The 15,860-nt window shown below is 54.9% G+C and overlaps 1 protein-coding gene across 4 annotated transcripts in view; it reads left to right on the forward strand.

Moving 5' to 3' along the window:
• Nucleotides 1–15,860, forward strand: part of LOC144735182 (chromodomain-helicase-DNA-binding protein 7-like) — a 106,796-nt gene that overhangs the window by 55,438 nt on the left and 35,498 nt on the right. For all 4 annotated transcript variants that reach the window (XM_078617634.1, XM_078617636.1, XM_078617637.1 and 1 more), the window contains 7 exons: nt 1,883–1,969; nt 6,785–6,922; nt 9,566–9,687; nt 10,052–10,295; nt 11,441–11,617; nt 12,282–12,425; nt 13,300–13,561. In XM_078617634.1, coding sequence (XP_078473760.1) covers nt 1,883–1,969; nt 6,785–6,922; nt 9,566–9,687; nt 10,052–10,295; nt 11,441–11,617; nt 12,282–12,425; nt 13,300–13,561 — 1,174 coding nt within the window. The remainder of the gene's footprint in view (nt 1–1,882; nt 1,970–6,784; nt 6,923–9,565; nt 9,688–10,051; nt 10,296–11,440; nt 11,618–12,281; nt 12,426–13,299; nt 13,562–15,860) is intronic.

Here is a 15,860-nt window from a genome sequence, read left to right on the forward strand (position 1 = left end):
GCTGCCGAGTTGAGGTGGCTGCACTTGCGTTGAGAGGAGCCCATTGGAGCTGTGACGGCTGTCCGCGTCGTCTGCCCCAGCGGTTCGCCTGGGCGACTGGCTGGAGAATTCCGGTGTGCAGATTTGACGATAGAATTGCTGATCCGTGGCGGTTGTTTGTCTGTACTTCGCCACGCCGCCCATTGTGGGTTTGCGAGGCTGGGGAGCATAGACGTGCAGCACGACAACATTTTTGCACGTCGTGTAGCCACAGCCGGGCAGACCGCAACCACAGGCGTGGCAGGTTGTCCTTGGAAGGGCTGTCCAGGCACAAACCTGCTTGGCTTGCGTGATGGAGAGGGGCGTTCCGGTTGCGAGTGCTCGTAGCAACCCAGTTGGGGAAGTGAGCGTGCGTCGAGTTGCGTGGGCTGGAGAGAGTCGCGATCCGTCGATGATGCCCACAACAACTACGGGAAGTGGGGTTGTTTGGCGTAAAAAAAAGTCTGAGCGACTCCATCCAGGCGCTGGGCGCGAGTGAACACGAATCACGGGGTAGAGGAAGCAATCGCAACCGAGGTCCCGTGGCATTAATTCCTCTCCATGGCGGCGAGCCCCACCTCCCCTCCCGGTCTCCGTGGCCGGGCGAGGATGAGTGAAGCGTGAGTCTTAAGAGGGGCGGTTGTACGGCATCTGTTACCGATTTAATAACCGGGCGTAATGGTAGCCGGTAGGGCTGTAATGGTACAAACATTAATGTGGATTCTCGTGCAGCTCCCCCGGCATGTTTCCGCGTTTGTACCGTGCGTCGTTTGGCAATCGTCGTTTTCGCTCCACGTGCCCCCCCCCCCCCGCGGCTTCTCAAGCCCGTGGAGCGAAACTTCGGGACGTCCTGCCGATAATACTTGGCTCACGATACAGGCACACAGGTGGCTGCTGTGGATGTTGTTAAGGTTGGTCCAGAAACCGCAAGTGGTTGGTCAGAGCGCGCTTTCAGGCTACGTGTCCCTCTTGTCACACCATATGTAGGTGTTCATAATCAAGGTTTTTGTCTTGGGTTAGATGGCATAAACATATGCGTCCTTAACCCGCCACCGAAAATCGCCTGATGAGGCTGGATGTTTAAATTGCCAGCGAAACATCACGGTAATCAAATTGTAAATCTTATAGTGGGTTTACTCTCCAACACACCGGTGTGCTGAAGGAGTATTTTGCACGTTTTGTTTACTAATTGGCTGTGTCAGGTGGTGGCGGGTTTAACGACACATTCATATTTACGTGATCTAACCCAAACAACCGTCATGAATAATATTTGTCGCGAAAGCTCACGTGTTGTTAAATTGTATGTATGTTGAACTTATCTCGCACCGTACGTAGCCGGAGAGCGAACCGATAAACGGTCAAGTGTCCGATTAGTTAAACAACCGGGGCAGCTGCGCTCTGCACAAAACCCGTGGTATTGAGCCGCTCCCTCCAACGAGCTGAACATTCAGAATCAGAATATGCATTATTTATACTGCAGGAATCCGATGATTTCCCCTCTCGCCGCCAAACTCCCACGCCTGGCGGTCGCCCCCACTCGGGACCGCACCACTCTGGTGCGGCGAGTATCGGTCCCGCTGCGACCCCCCCGACCGCCACCCCCTCCCCCCACCGCGCCGGCGCTGCCGGTAACGCCCCGCGTGCCGCACGCCGCACCCCAATCGCCACGGTGCCATCGCTATCCCCACCCTCTCGGCGCTGTCGTCCCTTTGCCGTCAACCCCCTGTTGTCCACCCGCTTGTTGTCGTCACCTTGCCGACGTCATCCCTAACATCCGTACCCCACCCCCCGGTGCGTGTGTCTGCGCGTGTGCATGCGTGTGTGCATGCGTGTGTGCGTGCGTGTGTGCGTATGCGCGCGCCAGATGGACGACGAGCCGTTCAACCCCGACTACGTGGAGGTGGACAGGATCCTCGAGGTGTCCCACTGCACCGACAAGGACAGCGGGGAGGTGAGCGCGGAGGATGTGCGGACGCCTGGTGGTGTTCGTGGTGGTGTGGCATGGACGCCTGGTGGCGGGGGGGGGGGCACCTGTTGGGGGTGGAGACACCGGGGGGTGGGGTAGGTGGGGACACTGGGTGGTTGGGGGGAGATGGACCTACGTAGTGGTAGGGGAGGGGGGCGGTTACCTGGTTGGGTAGGGGGACCTGGTGGGGTAGGTGGGGGGGGGGTACCTTGTGTGGTAGGAAGACATCGCGTGGGGTAGACGGGACACCAAGTGGTGTCAGCTGTTTTTAGTGGGTTTCTCCTTCCTTGCACTCAACCACTGGAATCAACTTCCCCTGTACATTGATTGAGCATTCCCCCTCTTTTACCTCCATCTGTTCCTCTCTCAAAGCCTCCCCACCTCTTCTCCATCGCCTATTCTCTTCCTCTTCCCTCTCCTCGTCCCACCACTCCGTCCTGTCCCTCCCCGTCGCCTTACGTGACCCCCACGTGCCCTCTATTACGGTCACTCATTCCTCGACCCTTTTACTTGCCCCTTGCCATCTAAACCACTCGGCTATTGTGGCAGCTTTTAAACTACGCTATAGAGAGCGCTTTGAGCAGAGGAGCTCTCCATAAATATAAATAAAGATAAGAAAATAAGTTTATAATCGCACTTCTGTATGCTGCATAGAGTTTGTGACGTTAAGAGTAAGCACAGCCACACGTGCAGATCATCTCCAAAACACCAAAGCCGAGCGTGCCGTGCACGTGCCCTGCTGTGCGGTCACAACGACTCGCCTGCAACTTCAGGCCTTGACCGAGTCATCACCCCGTCGGACCTCGGAAGCTCTAAGCCGGCTTTGAGGCCGCCGCGTGCTTGGGGGCAGAGGGAGGGCTTGCCTGCAAGTGCCCGGGTGTGGTCGGAGTGGGTAGCGGGAATTGGTATTGGGAGTGCCCGTTCTTATTTTTCATCATTTTGGACCTGGCAAAAAAGTGTCCCACAGATATAACTGCTTGGCCCGAGCTGTAAGTGTTCTGTTACTTCTATTGCCTTTGTGCTGCTTGCCTTTTGGCGCTCTCTGATCTAACACTGGTGAGACTAGGCCATAAAGAAGGCTGTTTCTGGTGTAGGCCAATCAGTTACAAAGACGATGCATCGTACATTATCAGAGCATGTTTGTTGGCATGTTTTGCCACAAGTATGTGTGGTTAATACATACTTGATTCCTTGCACAAAAGGTTTCTATTTGGTGTTTGAACATCTTAAAGCCTTGTGTGTTATTGCCAGAAAGGGTAACGCACCTATTCTTCTGTTTCATCAGAGGGAGGTCGCTCGCTCCTCTGCTACCACGTGGCCCAGGAATGTACCCCCCACCCTGCAGTCCGTGCTGTTGGCTCCCTGCCCCTGTCCAAGACTCTCATGCTCACACAGGGGCCATAGACTCGCATAGAGACCCATAGTCTCTCATGCTCACACAGGGGCCCATAGACTCGCGTCGAGACCCATAGACTCTCATGCTCACACAGGGGCCCATAGACTCGCATCGAGACCCATAGACTCTCATGCTCACACAGGGGCCATAGACTCGCGTCGAGACCCATAGTCTCTCATGCTGACACAGGGGCCCATGGACTCGCATCGAGACCCATAGACTCTCATGCTCACACAGGGGCCCATAGACTCGCATCGAGACCCATAGACTCTCATGCTCACACAGGGGCCATAGACTCGCATCGAGACCCATAGACTCTCATGCTCACACATGGCCCATAGACTCGCATAGAGACCCATAGTCTCTCATGCTCACACAGGGGCCCATAGACTCGCATAGAGACCCATAGTCTCTCATGCTCACACAGGGGCCATAGACTCGCATAGGGACCCATAGTCTCTCATGCTCACACAGGGGCCCATAGACTCGCATAGAGACCCATAGTCTCTCATGCTCACACAGGGGCCCATAGACTCGCATAGAGACCCATAGACTCTCATGCACACACAGGGGCCCATAGACTCGCATCGAGAGCCATAGACTCTCATGCTCACACAGGGGCCCATAGACTCGCATCGAGACCCATAGACTCTCATGCTCACACATGGCCCATAGACTCGCGTCGAAACCCATAGACTCTCATGCTCACACAGGGGCCCATAGACTCGCATAGAGACCCATAGACTCTCATGCTCACACAGGGGCCCTAGACTCACGTAGAGACAGATGCCCGACTGTCTTCCCGTCTATCGGAAGAATGCTCCTCGCCGTTTCTGTGCACCGTGTGGAGGCGCGGTGCCGCTAGACGCCTGTGCGCCGGTCCACGCGTCCGCACCGCGTGTACAGACACGGGTTAAGGACCCTTGCTTTGGGGTTTTTTGGGAGCGCGCTTCGCTGATTAATAAGCCATCTGTCGCCCAAACACACGGTGCTCGCGCACGCGCGGCGCGTACAGGGTTTTTAATCAAGAGCAGGCAGCAGGGGCTCCCGGGGGGGAGGGGGGTGTAAACAGGGGGGGAGAGGAGGTGGGGGAGGGGAGGGGTGTCAGCCCAGCGGGAAGTGATGGGAGGAGGAGGGTGCCTGCGAAGGTTTAAAGGGGGGGTCACAGCGAGGCAGGGTTTGTTGTGCTGGGTGATGGTGGTCGGTGGTGGTGGTATTAGTAATCGGGAGAGCGGTTGCGTAGTGGTTAGCGCACTGCGCTACGAACCCAGCGACCCAAGTTCAGTTCCCGTTCACAACCAATCACGGTGGTGAATATTCAAACCGGTCCTGGTCCTCCCCTAGGTCGATTCAACCTTTAATCAGTACCTGGCACAGTGTGAAAACATCAGCCACTGGGAAGAGAAAAGCGGCCGGTAGTGCCGACTACCCACCCCCTCGTGCGCCATGCTGGCCTTCGTAGGTGCTCGCTTACAGCAGTTGCCCCAACAGTCTAATATTAGTTGGTGTGGGCAGTGAGTAGTATCGTTAGTGACGGTGGTATTGGTGTGTTTGATGATGTTGGCATTGTGACTGCTGTGGTGGTGGCAATGTTGGTGGGTGGTCGTGGTAATAGTGGTGGTGTTTGTGGTAGTGGTTGTGTACGAGGGCGATTTTGGTGAAATTGGAAAGTGGCTGTGTTTGGGATGATGATAGTGGGAGCGGTAGTATAGCGGTTAGCGCTCTGCTACGAACCCAGCTTCCTAATTTAGATTCTCAAGGCCAACACCAGTGACGAATATCTGAACCGTTTCTGGGCGACTCAGCCTCAAATGAGTACCTGGCGCAGTGTGTAAACATCGCCACTGGGGAGACAAAGGCGGCCGGGCGTGTTGTTGGCCACCCACCCCCTTGTGTGCCGTGCCAGCCTTCATTGGAGCTCGCTAACAGCACCTGCCCCAAAAGTATCTTCTGGTTATATGGAGGATCTTTGTCTGGTGGTAGTGGTTCTGGTGATGATAGTCGTGGCGGTAGTGTGGTGTGGGCAATTGGAGTGGGGTTGGCGATGGGAGTAATGGCGATGGTGGTGTGGTAGTGGTGTTGTCAGCAGTCATGGTGCTTTGGCAGTGGGTAGCAGTGACCGTGTTGGCGGCGTTAATGTTAGTGGTGGCAGTGGAGATCGTGATGGTCCGGTGAGTGGTGCTGGCCATGCCGGTGGTGTATTGTCGCGGTGGTGGTGGTTAGGTTGTCACGGTGGCTGTTCGTTAAACGTGGTAGTAACGGTGGGGTTGGTTAAGTTATCGTGGTGATGGTAGTGGCAGAAGCACTTGGCAGCCGCACGAGCAGCACGCGGGGCGATCGGAGCGCTCGCAGTGTTGGTGGTGTTGGTGGTGTTGGTGGTGCGCACGGCGGTTGAGAAACGAATTAATTAACCCGGCGAAGCTGTTCGCTTGCCACGTGCGCGCATATGCGCGCGCGTAAATTGTGTTTTGTCATGTGCGCGTGTGAGTGGGACCCACACAGTTATTTATTAAACGTTGTTATTAAATATTTAAATTAGCCGCCGTTTAGCGGTGTTTTCTCAAACGCAGCGCCGTGTTGTGCCGCTCGGCGTTGCTCCCCGGCGCTGTGGTTTTGGCGCCCTGCGTTCCTGTGCCTTTGTAACTCCGCGCTCAGAGCGCCAATTAAAATTTTTATCTTCTCCGTGGTTCAGTTTTATTTTTTGTGGAACGGTAACAATTGTCACCGGGAATCGTTTGACCATACTTCCCTCATGCTGGTCACGGGGGTTCTTAAAAACATTGCTGCCAGAGAGACAAAGGTGGCTGGGCACGGTGTTTGCCACAAACCAACCCCGCCCCACCACCCCGTGCACTGCGGCGGCCTAAATATGTGCTCGCAGACAGAGGTCGCCCCAACAGGCCGATGATTTAAACACGTGGAGACACCGTTACACAACCTCGGACGATCCTTCCGTGATAAACGACGCATTGCTACCTTGTGTACACTCTCTTGCCTTTTTTTAGTTATATAGTTTAGTGCAGGTGGTCATGCCAGTAACATGTGGCAACCCAAGCTTGGTTCAGCCGATGAGACCTGAGGAGGGCAAAGCAAATTTTGAAATTGCCTCCTTAAACTAATGCTGCTGCTTAATGTTGTATGCGTGTATGTACAACGTCTTTTCACACTGTACGTAGCTAACCGTGCTAATAGGAGGTGCGGGGGAAGGACAACAACACTACACACAAAACACAAAAAATATCGGTGTGGAAAGCCAGTTTGGCCGATGATTGAAAAACTTTATTATATGTAACAGGGCAGAACGGGGTTCTGTTTGCATGTGATATTGCCTTGCCCCAAAAGTCTATTCAAGGTTACACGGGGGATTGTTATGTTTATGCGCGCGTGTGTGTGTGCTTCTGCAGCCGGTGACGTACTTCCTGGTGAAGTGGTGTTCCCTGCCGTACGAGGAGAGCACCTGGGAGCTTCGGGAGGATGTCGACGCCACCAAAATCACTGAGTTCGAGCAACTACGCACCTGCAAACTGGACACCACCAGAATGGTACGCTCCAGAGTGGGGGTGGTGTGTGTGTGTGTGTGTGACCACCAGAATGGTACGCTCCAGAGTGGGGGTGGTGTGTGTGTGTGACCACCAGAATGGTACGCTCCAGAGTGGGGGTGGTGTGTGTGTGTGACCACCAGAATGGTGTGCTCCAGAGTGGGGGTGGTGTGTGTGTGTGTGTGACCACCAGAATGGTGTGCTCCAGAGTGGGGGTGGTGTGTGTGTGTGTGTGAGACCACCAGAATGGTATGCTCCAGAGTGGGGGTGGTGTGTGTGTGACCACCAGAATGGTACGCTCCAGAGTGGGGGTGGTGTGTGTGTGTGACCACCAGAATGGTACGCTCCAGAGTGGGGGTGGTGTGTGTGTGTGACCACCAGAATGGTGTGCTCCAGAGTGGGGGTGGTGTGTGTGTGTGTGACCACCAGAATGGTATGCTCCAGAGTGGGGGTGGTGTGTGTGTGTGACCACCAGAATGGTATGCTCCAGAGTGGGGGTGGTGTGTGTGTGACCACCAGAATGGTATGCTCCAGAGTGGGGGTGGTGTGTGTGTGTGACCACCAGAATGGTATGCTCCAGAGTGGGGGTGGTGTGTGTGTGTGACCACCAGAATGGTATGCTCCAGAGTGGGGGTGGTGTGTGTGTGTGACCACCAGAATGGTATGCTCCAGAGTGGGGGTGGTGTGTGTGTGTGTGACCACCAGAATGGTACGCTCCAGAGTGGGGGTGGTGTGTGTGACCACCAGAATGGTACGCTCCAGAGTGGGGGTGGTGTGTGTGTGTGTGACCACCAGAATGGTATGCTCCAGAGTGGGGGTGGTGTGTGTGTGTGTGACCACCAGAATGGTATGCTCCAGAGTGGGGGTGGTGTGTGTGTAATTGACGTCGTCGGGACTCCACGTGCGAAAGAAAGTCTGGCAGACGTGGAAATTGGGGGACCTCCGTAGGGAGGCGGTGTTGGGGTGAGGATGGTGGTGAGGCTGGTGGTGAGGCTGGCGGTGAGGAGGGGCGTTGATGGGGGTGGTGAGTGAGTGGAGGTCTGGCAGGGTGGCGCGCATTGTTCTCACTCTGCGGTGTTTGATTCTGGTCAGATCCGTGGTCTGTGATTTGAACTACCAAGCACTCGCCTATGTTTGTTTTTGCCCACGCCCGCACGTATGTATATATGTGTGCGTGTGTGTGCGCGGGTGCATGTGTGCATTTCCATTGCGTCCGTCTGTGCGCACATTCCTTCATTTATTCATTCATGGGCGTGCGTAAGTGTGTGTGCACGCATACATTGTGCGTGCGGTTGTGTGTGCTTGTGTGCACATAAATGCATTTGAGTGTATGTGCATGCTTACGAGCATTTGTGCGTGTCTGCACTGGAGAGACAGCTGGGTCGAGCATGCTACTGGCATCGTCACCTTCTCGTTTACCGTTCCAACGTTAATAGGTGCTCGCTAACCACATTACCCTCTGTTTAATGAGGCTATATGGGGATCTTTGTTTCTTTGTACTTTTGTGTTTGCATGTGTGCATTACCTGAGCACTTGTATTTGAGAATGTGTGTTTGTGATGTACGTGGGGAGAGGTGGCGCATCGGTTAGCGTGCTGCGCACTAAACCCAACGATCCGAGTTCGAATCCCGCTCAAGGCCAACACCAGTGACGATGATATGAACTGGTCCTGGGCCTCCCCTAGGTCGACTCGACCTCAAATGAGGACCTGGTGCAGTGTGTAAACATCGCCACTCGGGAGAAAAATGTGGCCGGGTGTCGTGCTGGCCCCCCCACCCCCTTCCAGTGCCATGCCAGCCTTCACCGGTGCTACTCGCTATAACAGCACTTTCCTCAACAGTCTGAGGCCATCCGGGGGGGGGGGGGATCTTTGTGATTTGTGCCGCACATACCTGTATCTACCGGCAGTCCCCGAGACACGCACGTCCCACTTAAAAAACATCCGCCCTTACGAACGGACCGCCATGAGGTGTGACTATTTTTGACCGTCCGACTTGCGGACGTTCGCTCGCACTCGCGAACCGAACCGCGGAACGATTTTGCTCGGCGGAGCTATCCTCCTGGCGGGATGTAATGAGTCCCCCCACGCCCTTTCCGACGAGCAAGCCAGCGTCAGGACTCGAGGTGATAAACCTGATTTTTTTCATGTCACTTTATTTTATGTATTTTTATTATGCAGTATTTATTTATTAGGCAGTCTTATTTCTGAGTTTATCGACGCTTCCCTTTCTTGACAGTTGAGTTTTTATTTATTTTGAAGGACCCTGTGAGGTAAGAAGCTCTTAAGTTCTGGTTTCATCAACAACAAAAAACACACTCCATGACAGACGTGACGCATCGGAGAAAGAAAAAAAAATTACACAAACTAATACATTTAAAAAAAGATAAGAAATCGTATAAATAATAAAACGAACCGTAACGCATTTTATAACACTGCCCCGTGTAAGTGCAATCAAACATTGAGTTCTGAGAGATTCTAACCGACTTACGATCACCTCTTGGGAATGTCACCCTGTTCGTAAGGCGAGGACTGCCGGTATACCACCTGTTGTGAGTGGGTGGGGGGGGGGGGTTTGCACTGCTAGATCCGCTCAGCCCTCAATGCGTTCCCGTGCCCCCCCCCCCCCCACGCCCACCGCCGTGCAGGAGCGGCCGCCGGCCAACGAGTGGGTGAAGCTCGAGCGCTCGCGCGACTACAAGAACGGCAACCAGCTGCGCGAGTACCAGCTGGAGGGCCTCAACTGGCTGCTCTTCAACTGGTACCAAAAGTGAGTGCCCCCCCCCCTCCTCCTTTCTCCTCCCCACGGGATGGCGGGGACGCCACGAGCTGTTGCTGCTCGCGTCATTAACACCGTGGACGTCCGTCTGTCTGTCCGTCTGTTTTTCCGTCATTCTGTCCATGTGTGTTTTTCCGTTTGTTCGTTTCATCTGTCTGACTGTCCATCCGTCTGGCCCCCATCTTTGCGTCGGTTTGTCGGTCTGCCTGGCTTAATTTCCATGCGTCTTTCCCTTCGTCCGTCTGTCCCTTCGTCTGTCTGTGTGTCTGTACATCGTTTCATCTGTCTGTCTCTGCATATGTCCAATTTGTCCATCTATCCGTCCATCCGTTCATACGTCCCGTGTCCCCCGCAGGCAAAACTGCATCCTGGCGGACGAGATGGGGCTGGGAAAGACGATCCAGTCGATCACCTTCCTGCAGGAGATGGTGTACGTGGGCATCCGTCGGCCGTTCCTCATCATCGCGCCGCTCTCCACCATCGCTAACTGGGAGCGGGAGTTCCGCACGTGGACCGACCTGAACGCCATCGTGTACCACGGCAGCCTGGCGAGTCGCCAAATCATCCAGCAGTACGAGATGCACCACCGCGACGAGCAGGTGAGTCCCCTGCCCGCCCGCGCTCGCTCGGCCGTCACTCCCAGTGTTCGTCGCGCGTCCCCCCGACGCGAGATGGTGCGATCAGGATGACGTGTAGAGGCGCAGCGCTGTCATTTGTTTTTGCTCGCACCACTGCTGGTGGAAGGGCCTACGCTCGAGGAAGCTATTTCTTTTTTTACTTTACTTACTACACAACGTGAGCCCCATACAGCGCAGCTCGCGTCACCGGGTATCGCGATCGCAATTCACGGCAGATGGTCACGACGCAACTGGACTTGCGCTAGAGGGAGCTCATTGAGGGTGCGCTCTAGAGCCCAACAACGAGAGCATTTCCCGCCGCCTGGGCTTTGTACCCACGCGTCACCCATGATGCGTCGTCGAAAACTCGACAAGAAAGATGGCGTCACGGAGTGGGTTGGGGTTGGTCAGAGCTCGTGGTGCCGGCAAAGGGTTGATTTAATTCGAGTCAAAATTATTTTGTAGATTCAAATTGATAATTAAGTTCACGATACACGGGATGTCATCGGTTCTCGTGACTCCTTCAGCCGGTAGTGGTCACTACATTAGCCGCAATGTGTTTAAACAAAATAAAAATAAAACTCCAGCGATTCGTAAACGGAATCGTGACGTGGAATCTCGGGAGTTGATCGAATCACCGGGGTCCGGGGTGGGCGAAGCGGGGGGGGGGGGGGAGCACCACGGGTGAATCGTTCCACCCGGGGATTCATTCCTCACCGATTATACTTTGCTGGTAGACTGGACTATGTTTGTACGTTGAACTTCTTTTGCACCGTCCGTCGCCAACCATGCCAATCGGAGGTGCTAATAGTATCCATAGTAACAGCGAGAGGTTTAACACGTAGGCTAAATGTTGTGGCTTTGCTCTCCAACACACCGGTTAGTGCTGTACTCGTGACGAATTGGCCACGTTCTGTTTACGTGACAACCCTTACTAGTTGGCTGTGTCGGGTGGTGGCGAGTTTTAACGACACATTTATATATTTACGCGATCTAACTCAAAACACCTCTATTATGAGCGAGAGGTTTACTGGATGTGGTTGCTGTGACCCCCCGTGGGACCGGGCTTTGCACAAATCGCTGGCGCGCTCGCGGCACCTTAACCGGCACGTGCGTTCCGTGGGCAGGGCCGCGCGATCCCCTGCGCATACAAGTTCGACGCCATCATCACGACCTTCGAGATGATCCTCACCGACTGCCCCGAGCTGCGCGACATCAGCTGGCGCTGCGTCATCATCGACGAGGCGCACCGCCTCAAGAACCGCAACTGCAAGCTCCTCGAGGGGCTCAAGCAGCTCAACCTGGTGGGTGGCCATCCTCCAGGGACCACCACCATCACAGGGATCACCACCCCTGCCCCTCCGAGGCCCTCTCTCCGTCTCACTCGTCGTACCTCTCCGCTATACAACCGAGCCACGCCAGGGCCAGCCCGGCACAGCTCGGGAGGCTTGCGGTTTATATTTCCACTGCCGCTGGTGCCGAGACGCCGTGATGACGCCACGTCCTCGCGTTGTCCTACCCACTGAGGTCTCGCAAGATCAACGCGTCACCCCCCCCCGCCCTTGGCCCTGCTTGGCCCCGAGCCAGGTTCCGGTGTCTCGTGAGGCCAGCGGAATCTCCATTAGCTTCTGGTTCGGCAAGAGCCAGTTGAAAACCACCCGCCGTGATGGCAACCGCACCGGCTCCTCTCTGGGCGCGAGATATTTCCTTTTCTCACGGAGACATTCCATGTCCTTCGTGGTTTTTCCGGTTTATCGGTGACCTTTTTGTAGATTCAACACCGACCAAAAGTCGGCACAACACTTTCAGCGTTTTTGGTTGGCGTATTTCGTGGTTGTGCTGTATACGTATGTTGAACCTCTTTCACATCGCACGTGGCCGAGCGTGCTAATCGGAAGTACCGGGAACATTCTCTGGCGTCTCGTCTAACTTCCCGGTCAAACCTTCCTTGCGCGCGCACGAATCCAGGAGCACAAGGTGCTGCTGACGGGGACGCCGCTGCAGAACACCGTGGAGGAGCTCTTCAGCCTGCTCAACTTCCTGGAGCCGGCGCGCTTCCCGTCGGAGCCGGCGTTCCTCGAAGAGTACGGCGACCTCAAGACGGAGGAGCAGGCAAGCGCCGTCGCCCCCCCTCCCCCTCCTCGCCTAGCAACGGGCGAGTCGTTAGGCACGACGTCCCGACGATTTGCTCCGCTCCCCCCCTCAGCGTGTGAAGCGACATGTCTCCTACGTCTGAACCAGGCCACTCCGAACTCCTAACCCGAACCAATTCGCCAATCAGCTACTCGTACATGTTCCTCCCTTACCATTACTCAAAACCAACGCGTATGAGTGGCTGGTGGGGTGCTGCGGTGGCGACGTTAGCTTTGTCGCCTGGTATGAAGGAGGTTGTGGGTTCGATCCCGACCCTGACGCATGCTGCTGTATATTTGGAGTTTCAGGTGTCTCTCTCTCTCCCCGTGGTCACGTGGATTTTTCTCTGGGTCGTCTGGGTTTTCCCCTCCACATTTAGAATCAACATCACACGTTTAGAGTGTTTGTCTGCTATACATTTCCACGTGATAAACCACTTCGTTGAGCTATCATTTGTGGCCAAGTCACTTCTGAAAAAGGGCTGTAAAGTTGAGTGGGCCTTACCTGGTGAAATAAAAATAAAATATTTGTTAAGGTCAGAGGTTTCATGAGAATCAATGGCTGGTCCTACCCTTGATCATAACGTGACCCCTAAACGTAACCTACCAGTCACTGGTACTCGAGCTCTCCCCTCGCTGAACATCATCCGACCTCGTTTAACCCCACCTCCGACGCTTCTCCCTCCGTGCCCGCTTCTTTGTCAAAAAAACGTCCGATTCAGTTCCCGTGCCGGCGTTGCCGTCGGTGTCGCCACGGCGACTCCGACTCTCCTTCCCCCGCCGGGGCGCGTCGCCGAGTTGACACAGACCCCCCCCACCCGCGCCCCCCCCCTCCCCTCTCGCCGGCCCCACAGGTGCAGAAGCTGCAGGCCATCCTGAAGCCCATGATGCTGCGGCGTCTCAAGGAGGACGTGGAGAAGAATCTGGCGCCCAAGGAGGAGACGATCGTCGAGGTGGAGCTCACCAACATCCAGAAGAAGTACTACCGTGCCATCCTGGAGCGCAACTTCTCCTTCCTGGCCAAGGGCGCGTCGGGCGGCCAGGCCAACCTGCCCAACCTCATGAACACCATGATGGAGCTGCGCAAGTGCTGCAACCACCCGTACCTCATCAACGGTACGACGCTGGCGGGCTGACGGTCGTCGCACCCCGGGGTGGGGGGTGGGGGTGATGGAGGGAGTGGGGGTGGTGGTGGGGGGGGGGGGTGGATGGGGGGCTGGTGGCGGGCGTGGGACGCTGACGCGGTGTTGACGGTCAGCGGCACGTAAATGCGTGCGCCACAGTCGGTCCATCGGCAAGGCCGCGTGTGGTGGTGGGGTGAAGTGTGGGTACGCCAGAATCTGCGAATACATCTGGTCAGTGTGGAAGAGTAGTTTGCTGTCCTTCCACCGTTTAGTTTTTTGTCCTTCCCCCGCACCTCCGATTAGCGTGGTCGGCTACGTACCGTGTGAAAGAAGTTCAACATGCAGACACATACGAGAGTAGAGCAAATACCCCCTCTAGAGTTTCCTGTTGTGGAGGCCCCTTTTCTCCAGCAGTGGCGTGAGCAAGCAGTTGCAGGGCTGCACTTTTGGCTCTTATTGCCTGTGGTGGAGACCAGAATCCCCGGTTGCAGCTCACTGCACTGGGATAGAATTTGGAGTAAAGCAGTCGGGGTGGTATCGCTCTTCTATCGCTACTGCCTTGGTAACCGTTGCCGTGACGTTCACTGGTTGCTGTTTGCACTCGGTCTACCAGCCCGCCGACTGTCATCGTCTCATCCGCCACACTGCAGGTCACAGCAACACCCCCACTCGCACCCACTCACTCATTCAACCCCTCGCCCACTCATTCACTCGCCCGCTCACCACACTCCCGGACATCGGATTCCTCCTGTACAAAGAATTATTCCAATTCTGATATTCTGATTCATTCCCTCGGACTGCTCTCTGCTTCGGAGTGTCCCAACGCCCTCACGGTGGTAACCCTTTGCTCAATTCGCTCTTTATCCATCACGCCTTGAAATTAGTGCTCTTTGTCACCGGCCACTTGGCTTTTCTGGTACGCAGAGGCCTGAGTACGGCAACTGTGATTTTAAATCATTAAAGGTACGATCCGCGGCTGTGTGTGGTGTCCCCTCCCCGTTGCAGGTGGTACAGCCTGAATCTGTTCCACCACCTTTCGATCCGTCAGATGTGCGTTAATTGGCTGTCGGGGGTAACGATTGGTGCTGCGTAACGGGTGAATTGGTTAACTCTTTGCAGCTCGTCTGCCCACCGTGGGTTCTAAACAGAAATAAACATTGTGGGTTTGTGAGTGTTTGCGGCGTCATGAAGAGCGCCGTGTGACTGGTGGGGTAGCGGCGCAATCGTTCCCCTACCGCGCACCGCGCTGCGACACCAGGTGGCCCGAGTTCGATTCCTGGCCATGGCTCATGTCAATGGAGAAGGACATCTGAACTGAACAAGCTGACCACCCCACCCCCCACTTCACCAACCCGTACTGACCAGCTGATGAAGTATGGTCAAACGGCCACCGTGACTTACACACACACTCTGTGGTGAGGTCATCTGGCAGTGAATGTGACAAGGGGCTATCTATATATATAAAAGGGAAATTTGTGATTATGGTTCTGTTTAAAATGTTTAGCGTACTTCCCGGCATGCAACAAACTTGAAATTTGCCATGTGGGTACTTTACAGACTGGACACCATGCAAAACTTATAAAAATACACTTGTTTTTTGGGGTGGGGGGGGCGCAATAATATATTTTTTTCACGGCAAGTGAGCTGTGACGTCACATCTGTCATGTCATTCCCGCAAATGTGGAAGCGTCACGCATTGTAGTGTAGTGGTTAGCGCGCTGCGCTATGAACCGAACCCGGCGACCCGAGTTCGATTCCCGCTCATGGCCACCACCAGTGACGATTATTTGAACCGGTCCTGGGCCTCCTGTAGGTTGACTCGGCCTCAAACGAGTAACTGGTGTGGTGTGTGAACATCGCCACTGGGTTGACAAAGGCGGTCATGGTGAATCCAAGTCCCGGGCGAAGCTGGGTAGTAAAGCTAGTATGCTCATAAATTAATAAATCAGACGTTATAAAAAACTATTTTTATGTTACCAGGTAAGGCCCACTGAGCTATATAGCTATTTTTAAGAAGCAACCTGGCCACAAATGAAAGCTCAATAAAGTGGCTTATCGTGTGGACATTTATAGCAGCCAAATAATCGAAATACTCAACGCATGTTTCTAAAAGTGGAGTTAAAAACCGGAGGACCCCGAGTAAAATCCACACGACGACGGGGAGAGAGACACGCAAACTCTAAATATACAGCAGCAGGCGTCAGGGTTGGGATCGAATCCACGACCTCCTGTATACCAGGCGAGGTAGTTAACATCTCGCCACGTTGCTATCGCTCACTTCTTAGCATTGT

Source organism: Lampetra planeri, chromosome 54, assembly GCF_965212315.1.
Source record: "Lampetra planeri chromosome 54, kcLamPlan1.2.h2, whole genome shotgun sequence".
NCBI lineage: Eukaryota > Metazoa > Chordata > Hyperoartia > Petromyzontiformes > Petromyzontidae > Lampetra > Lampetra planeri.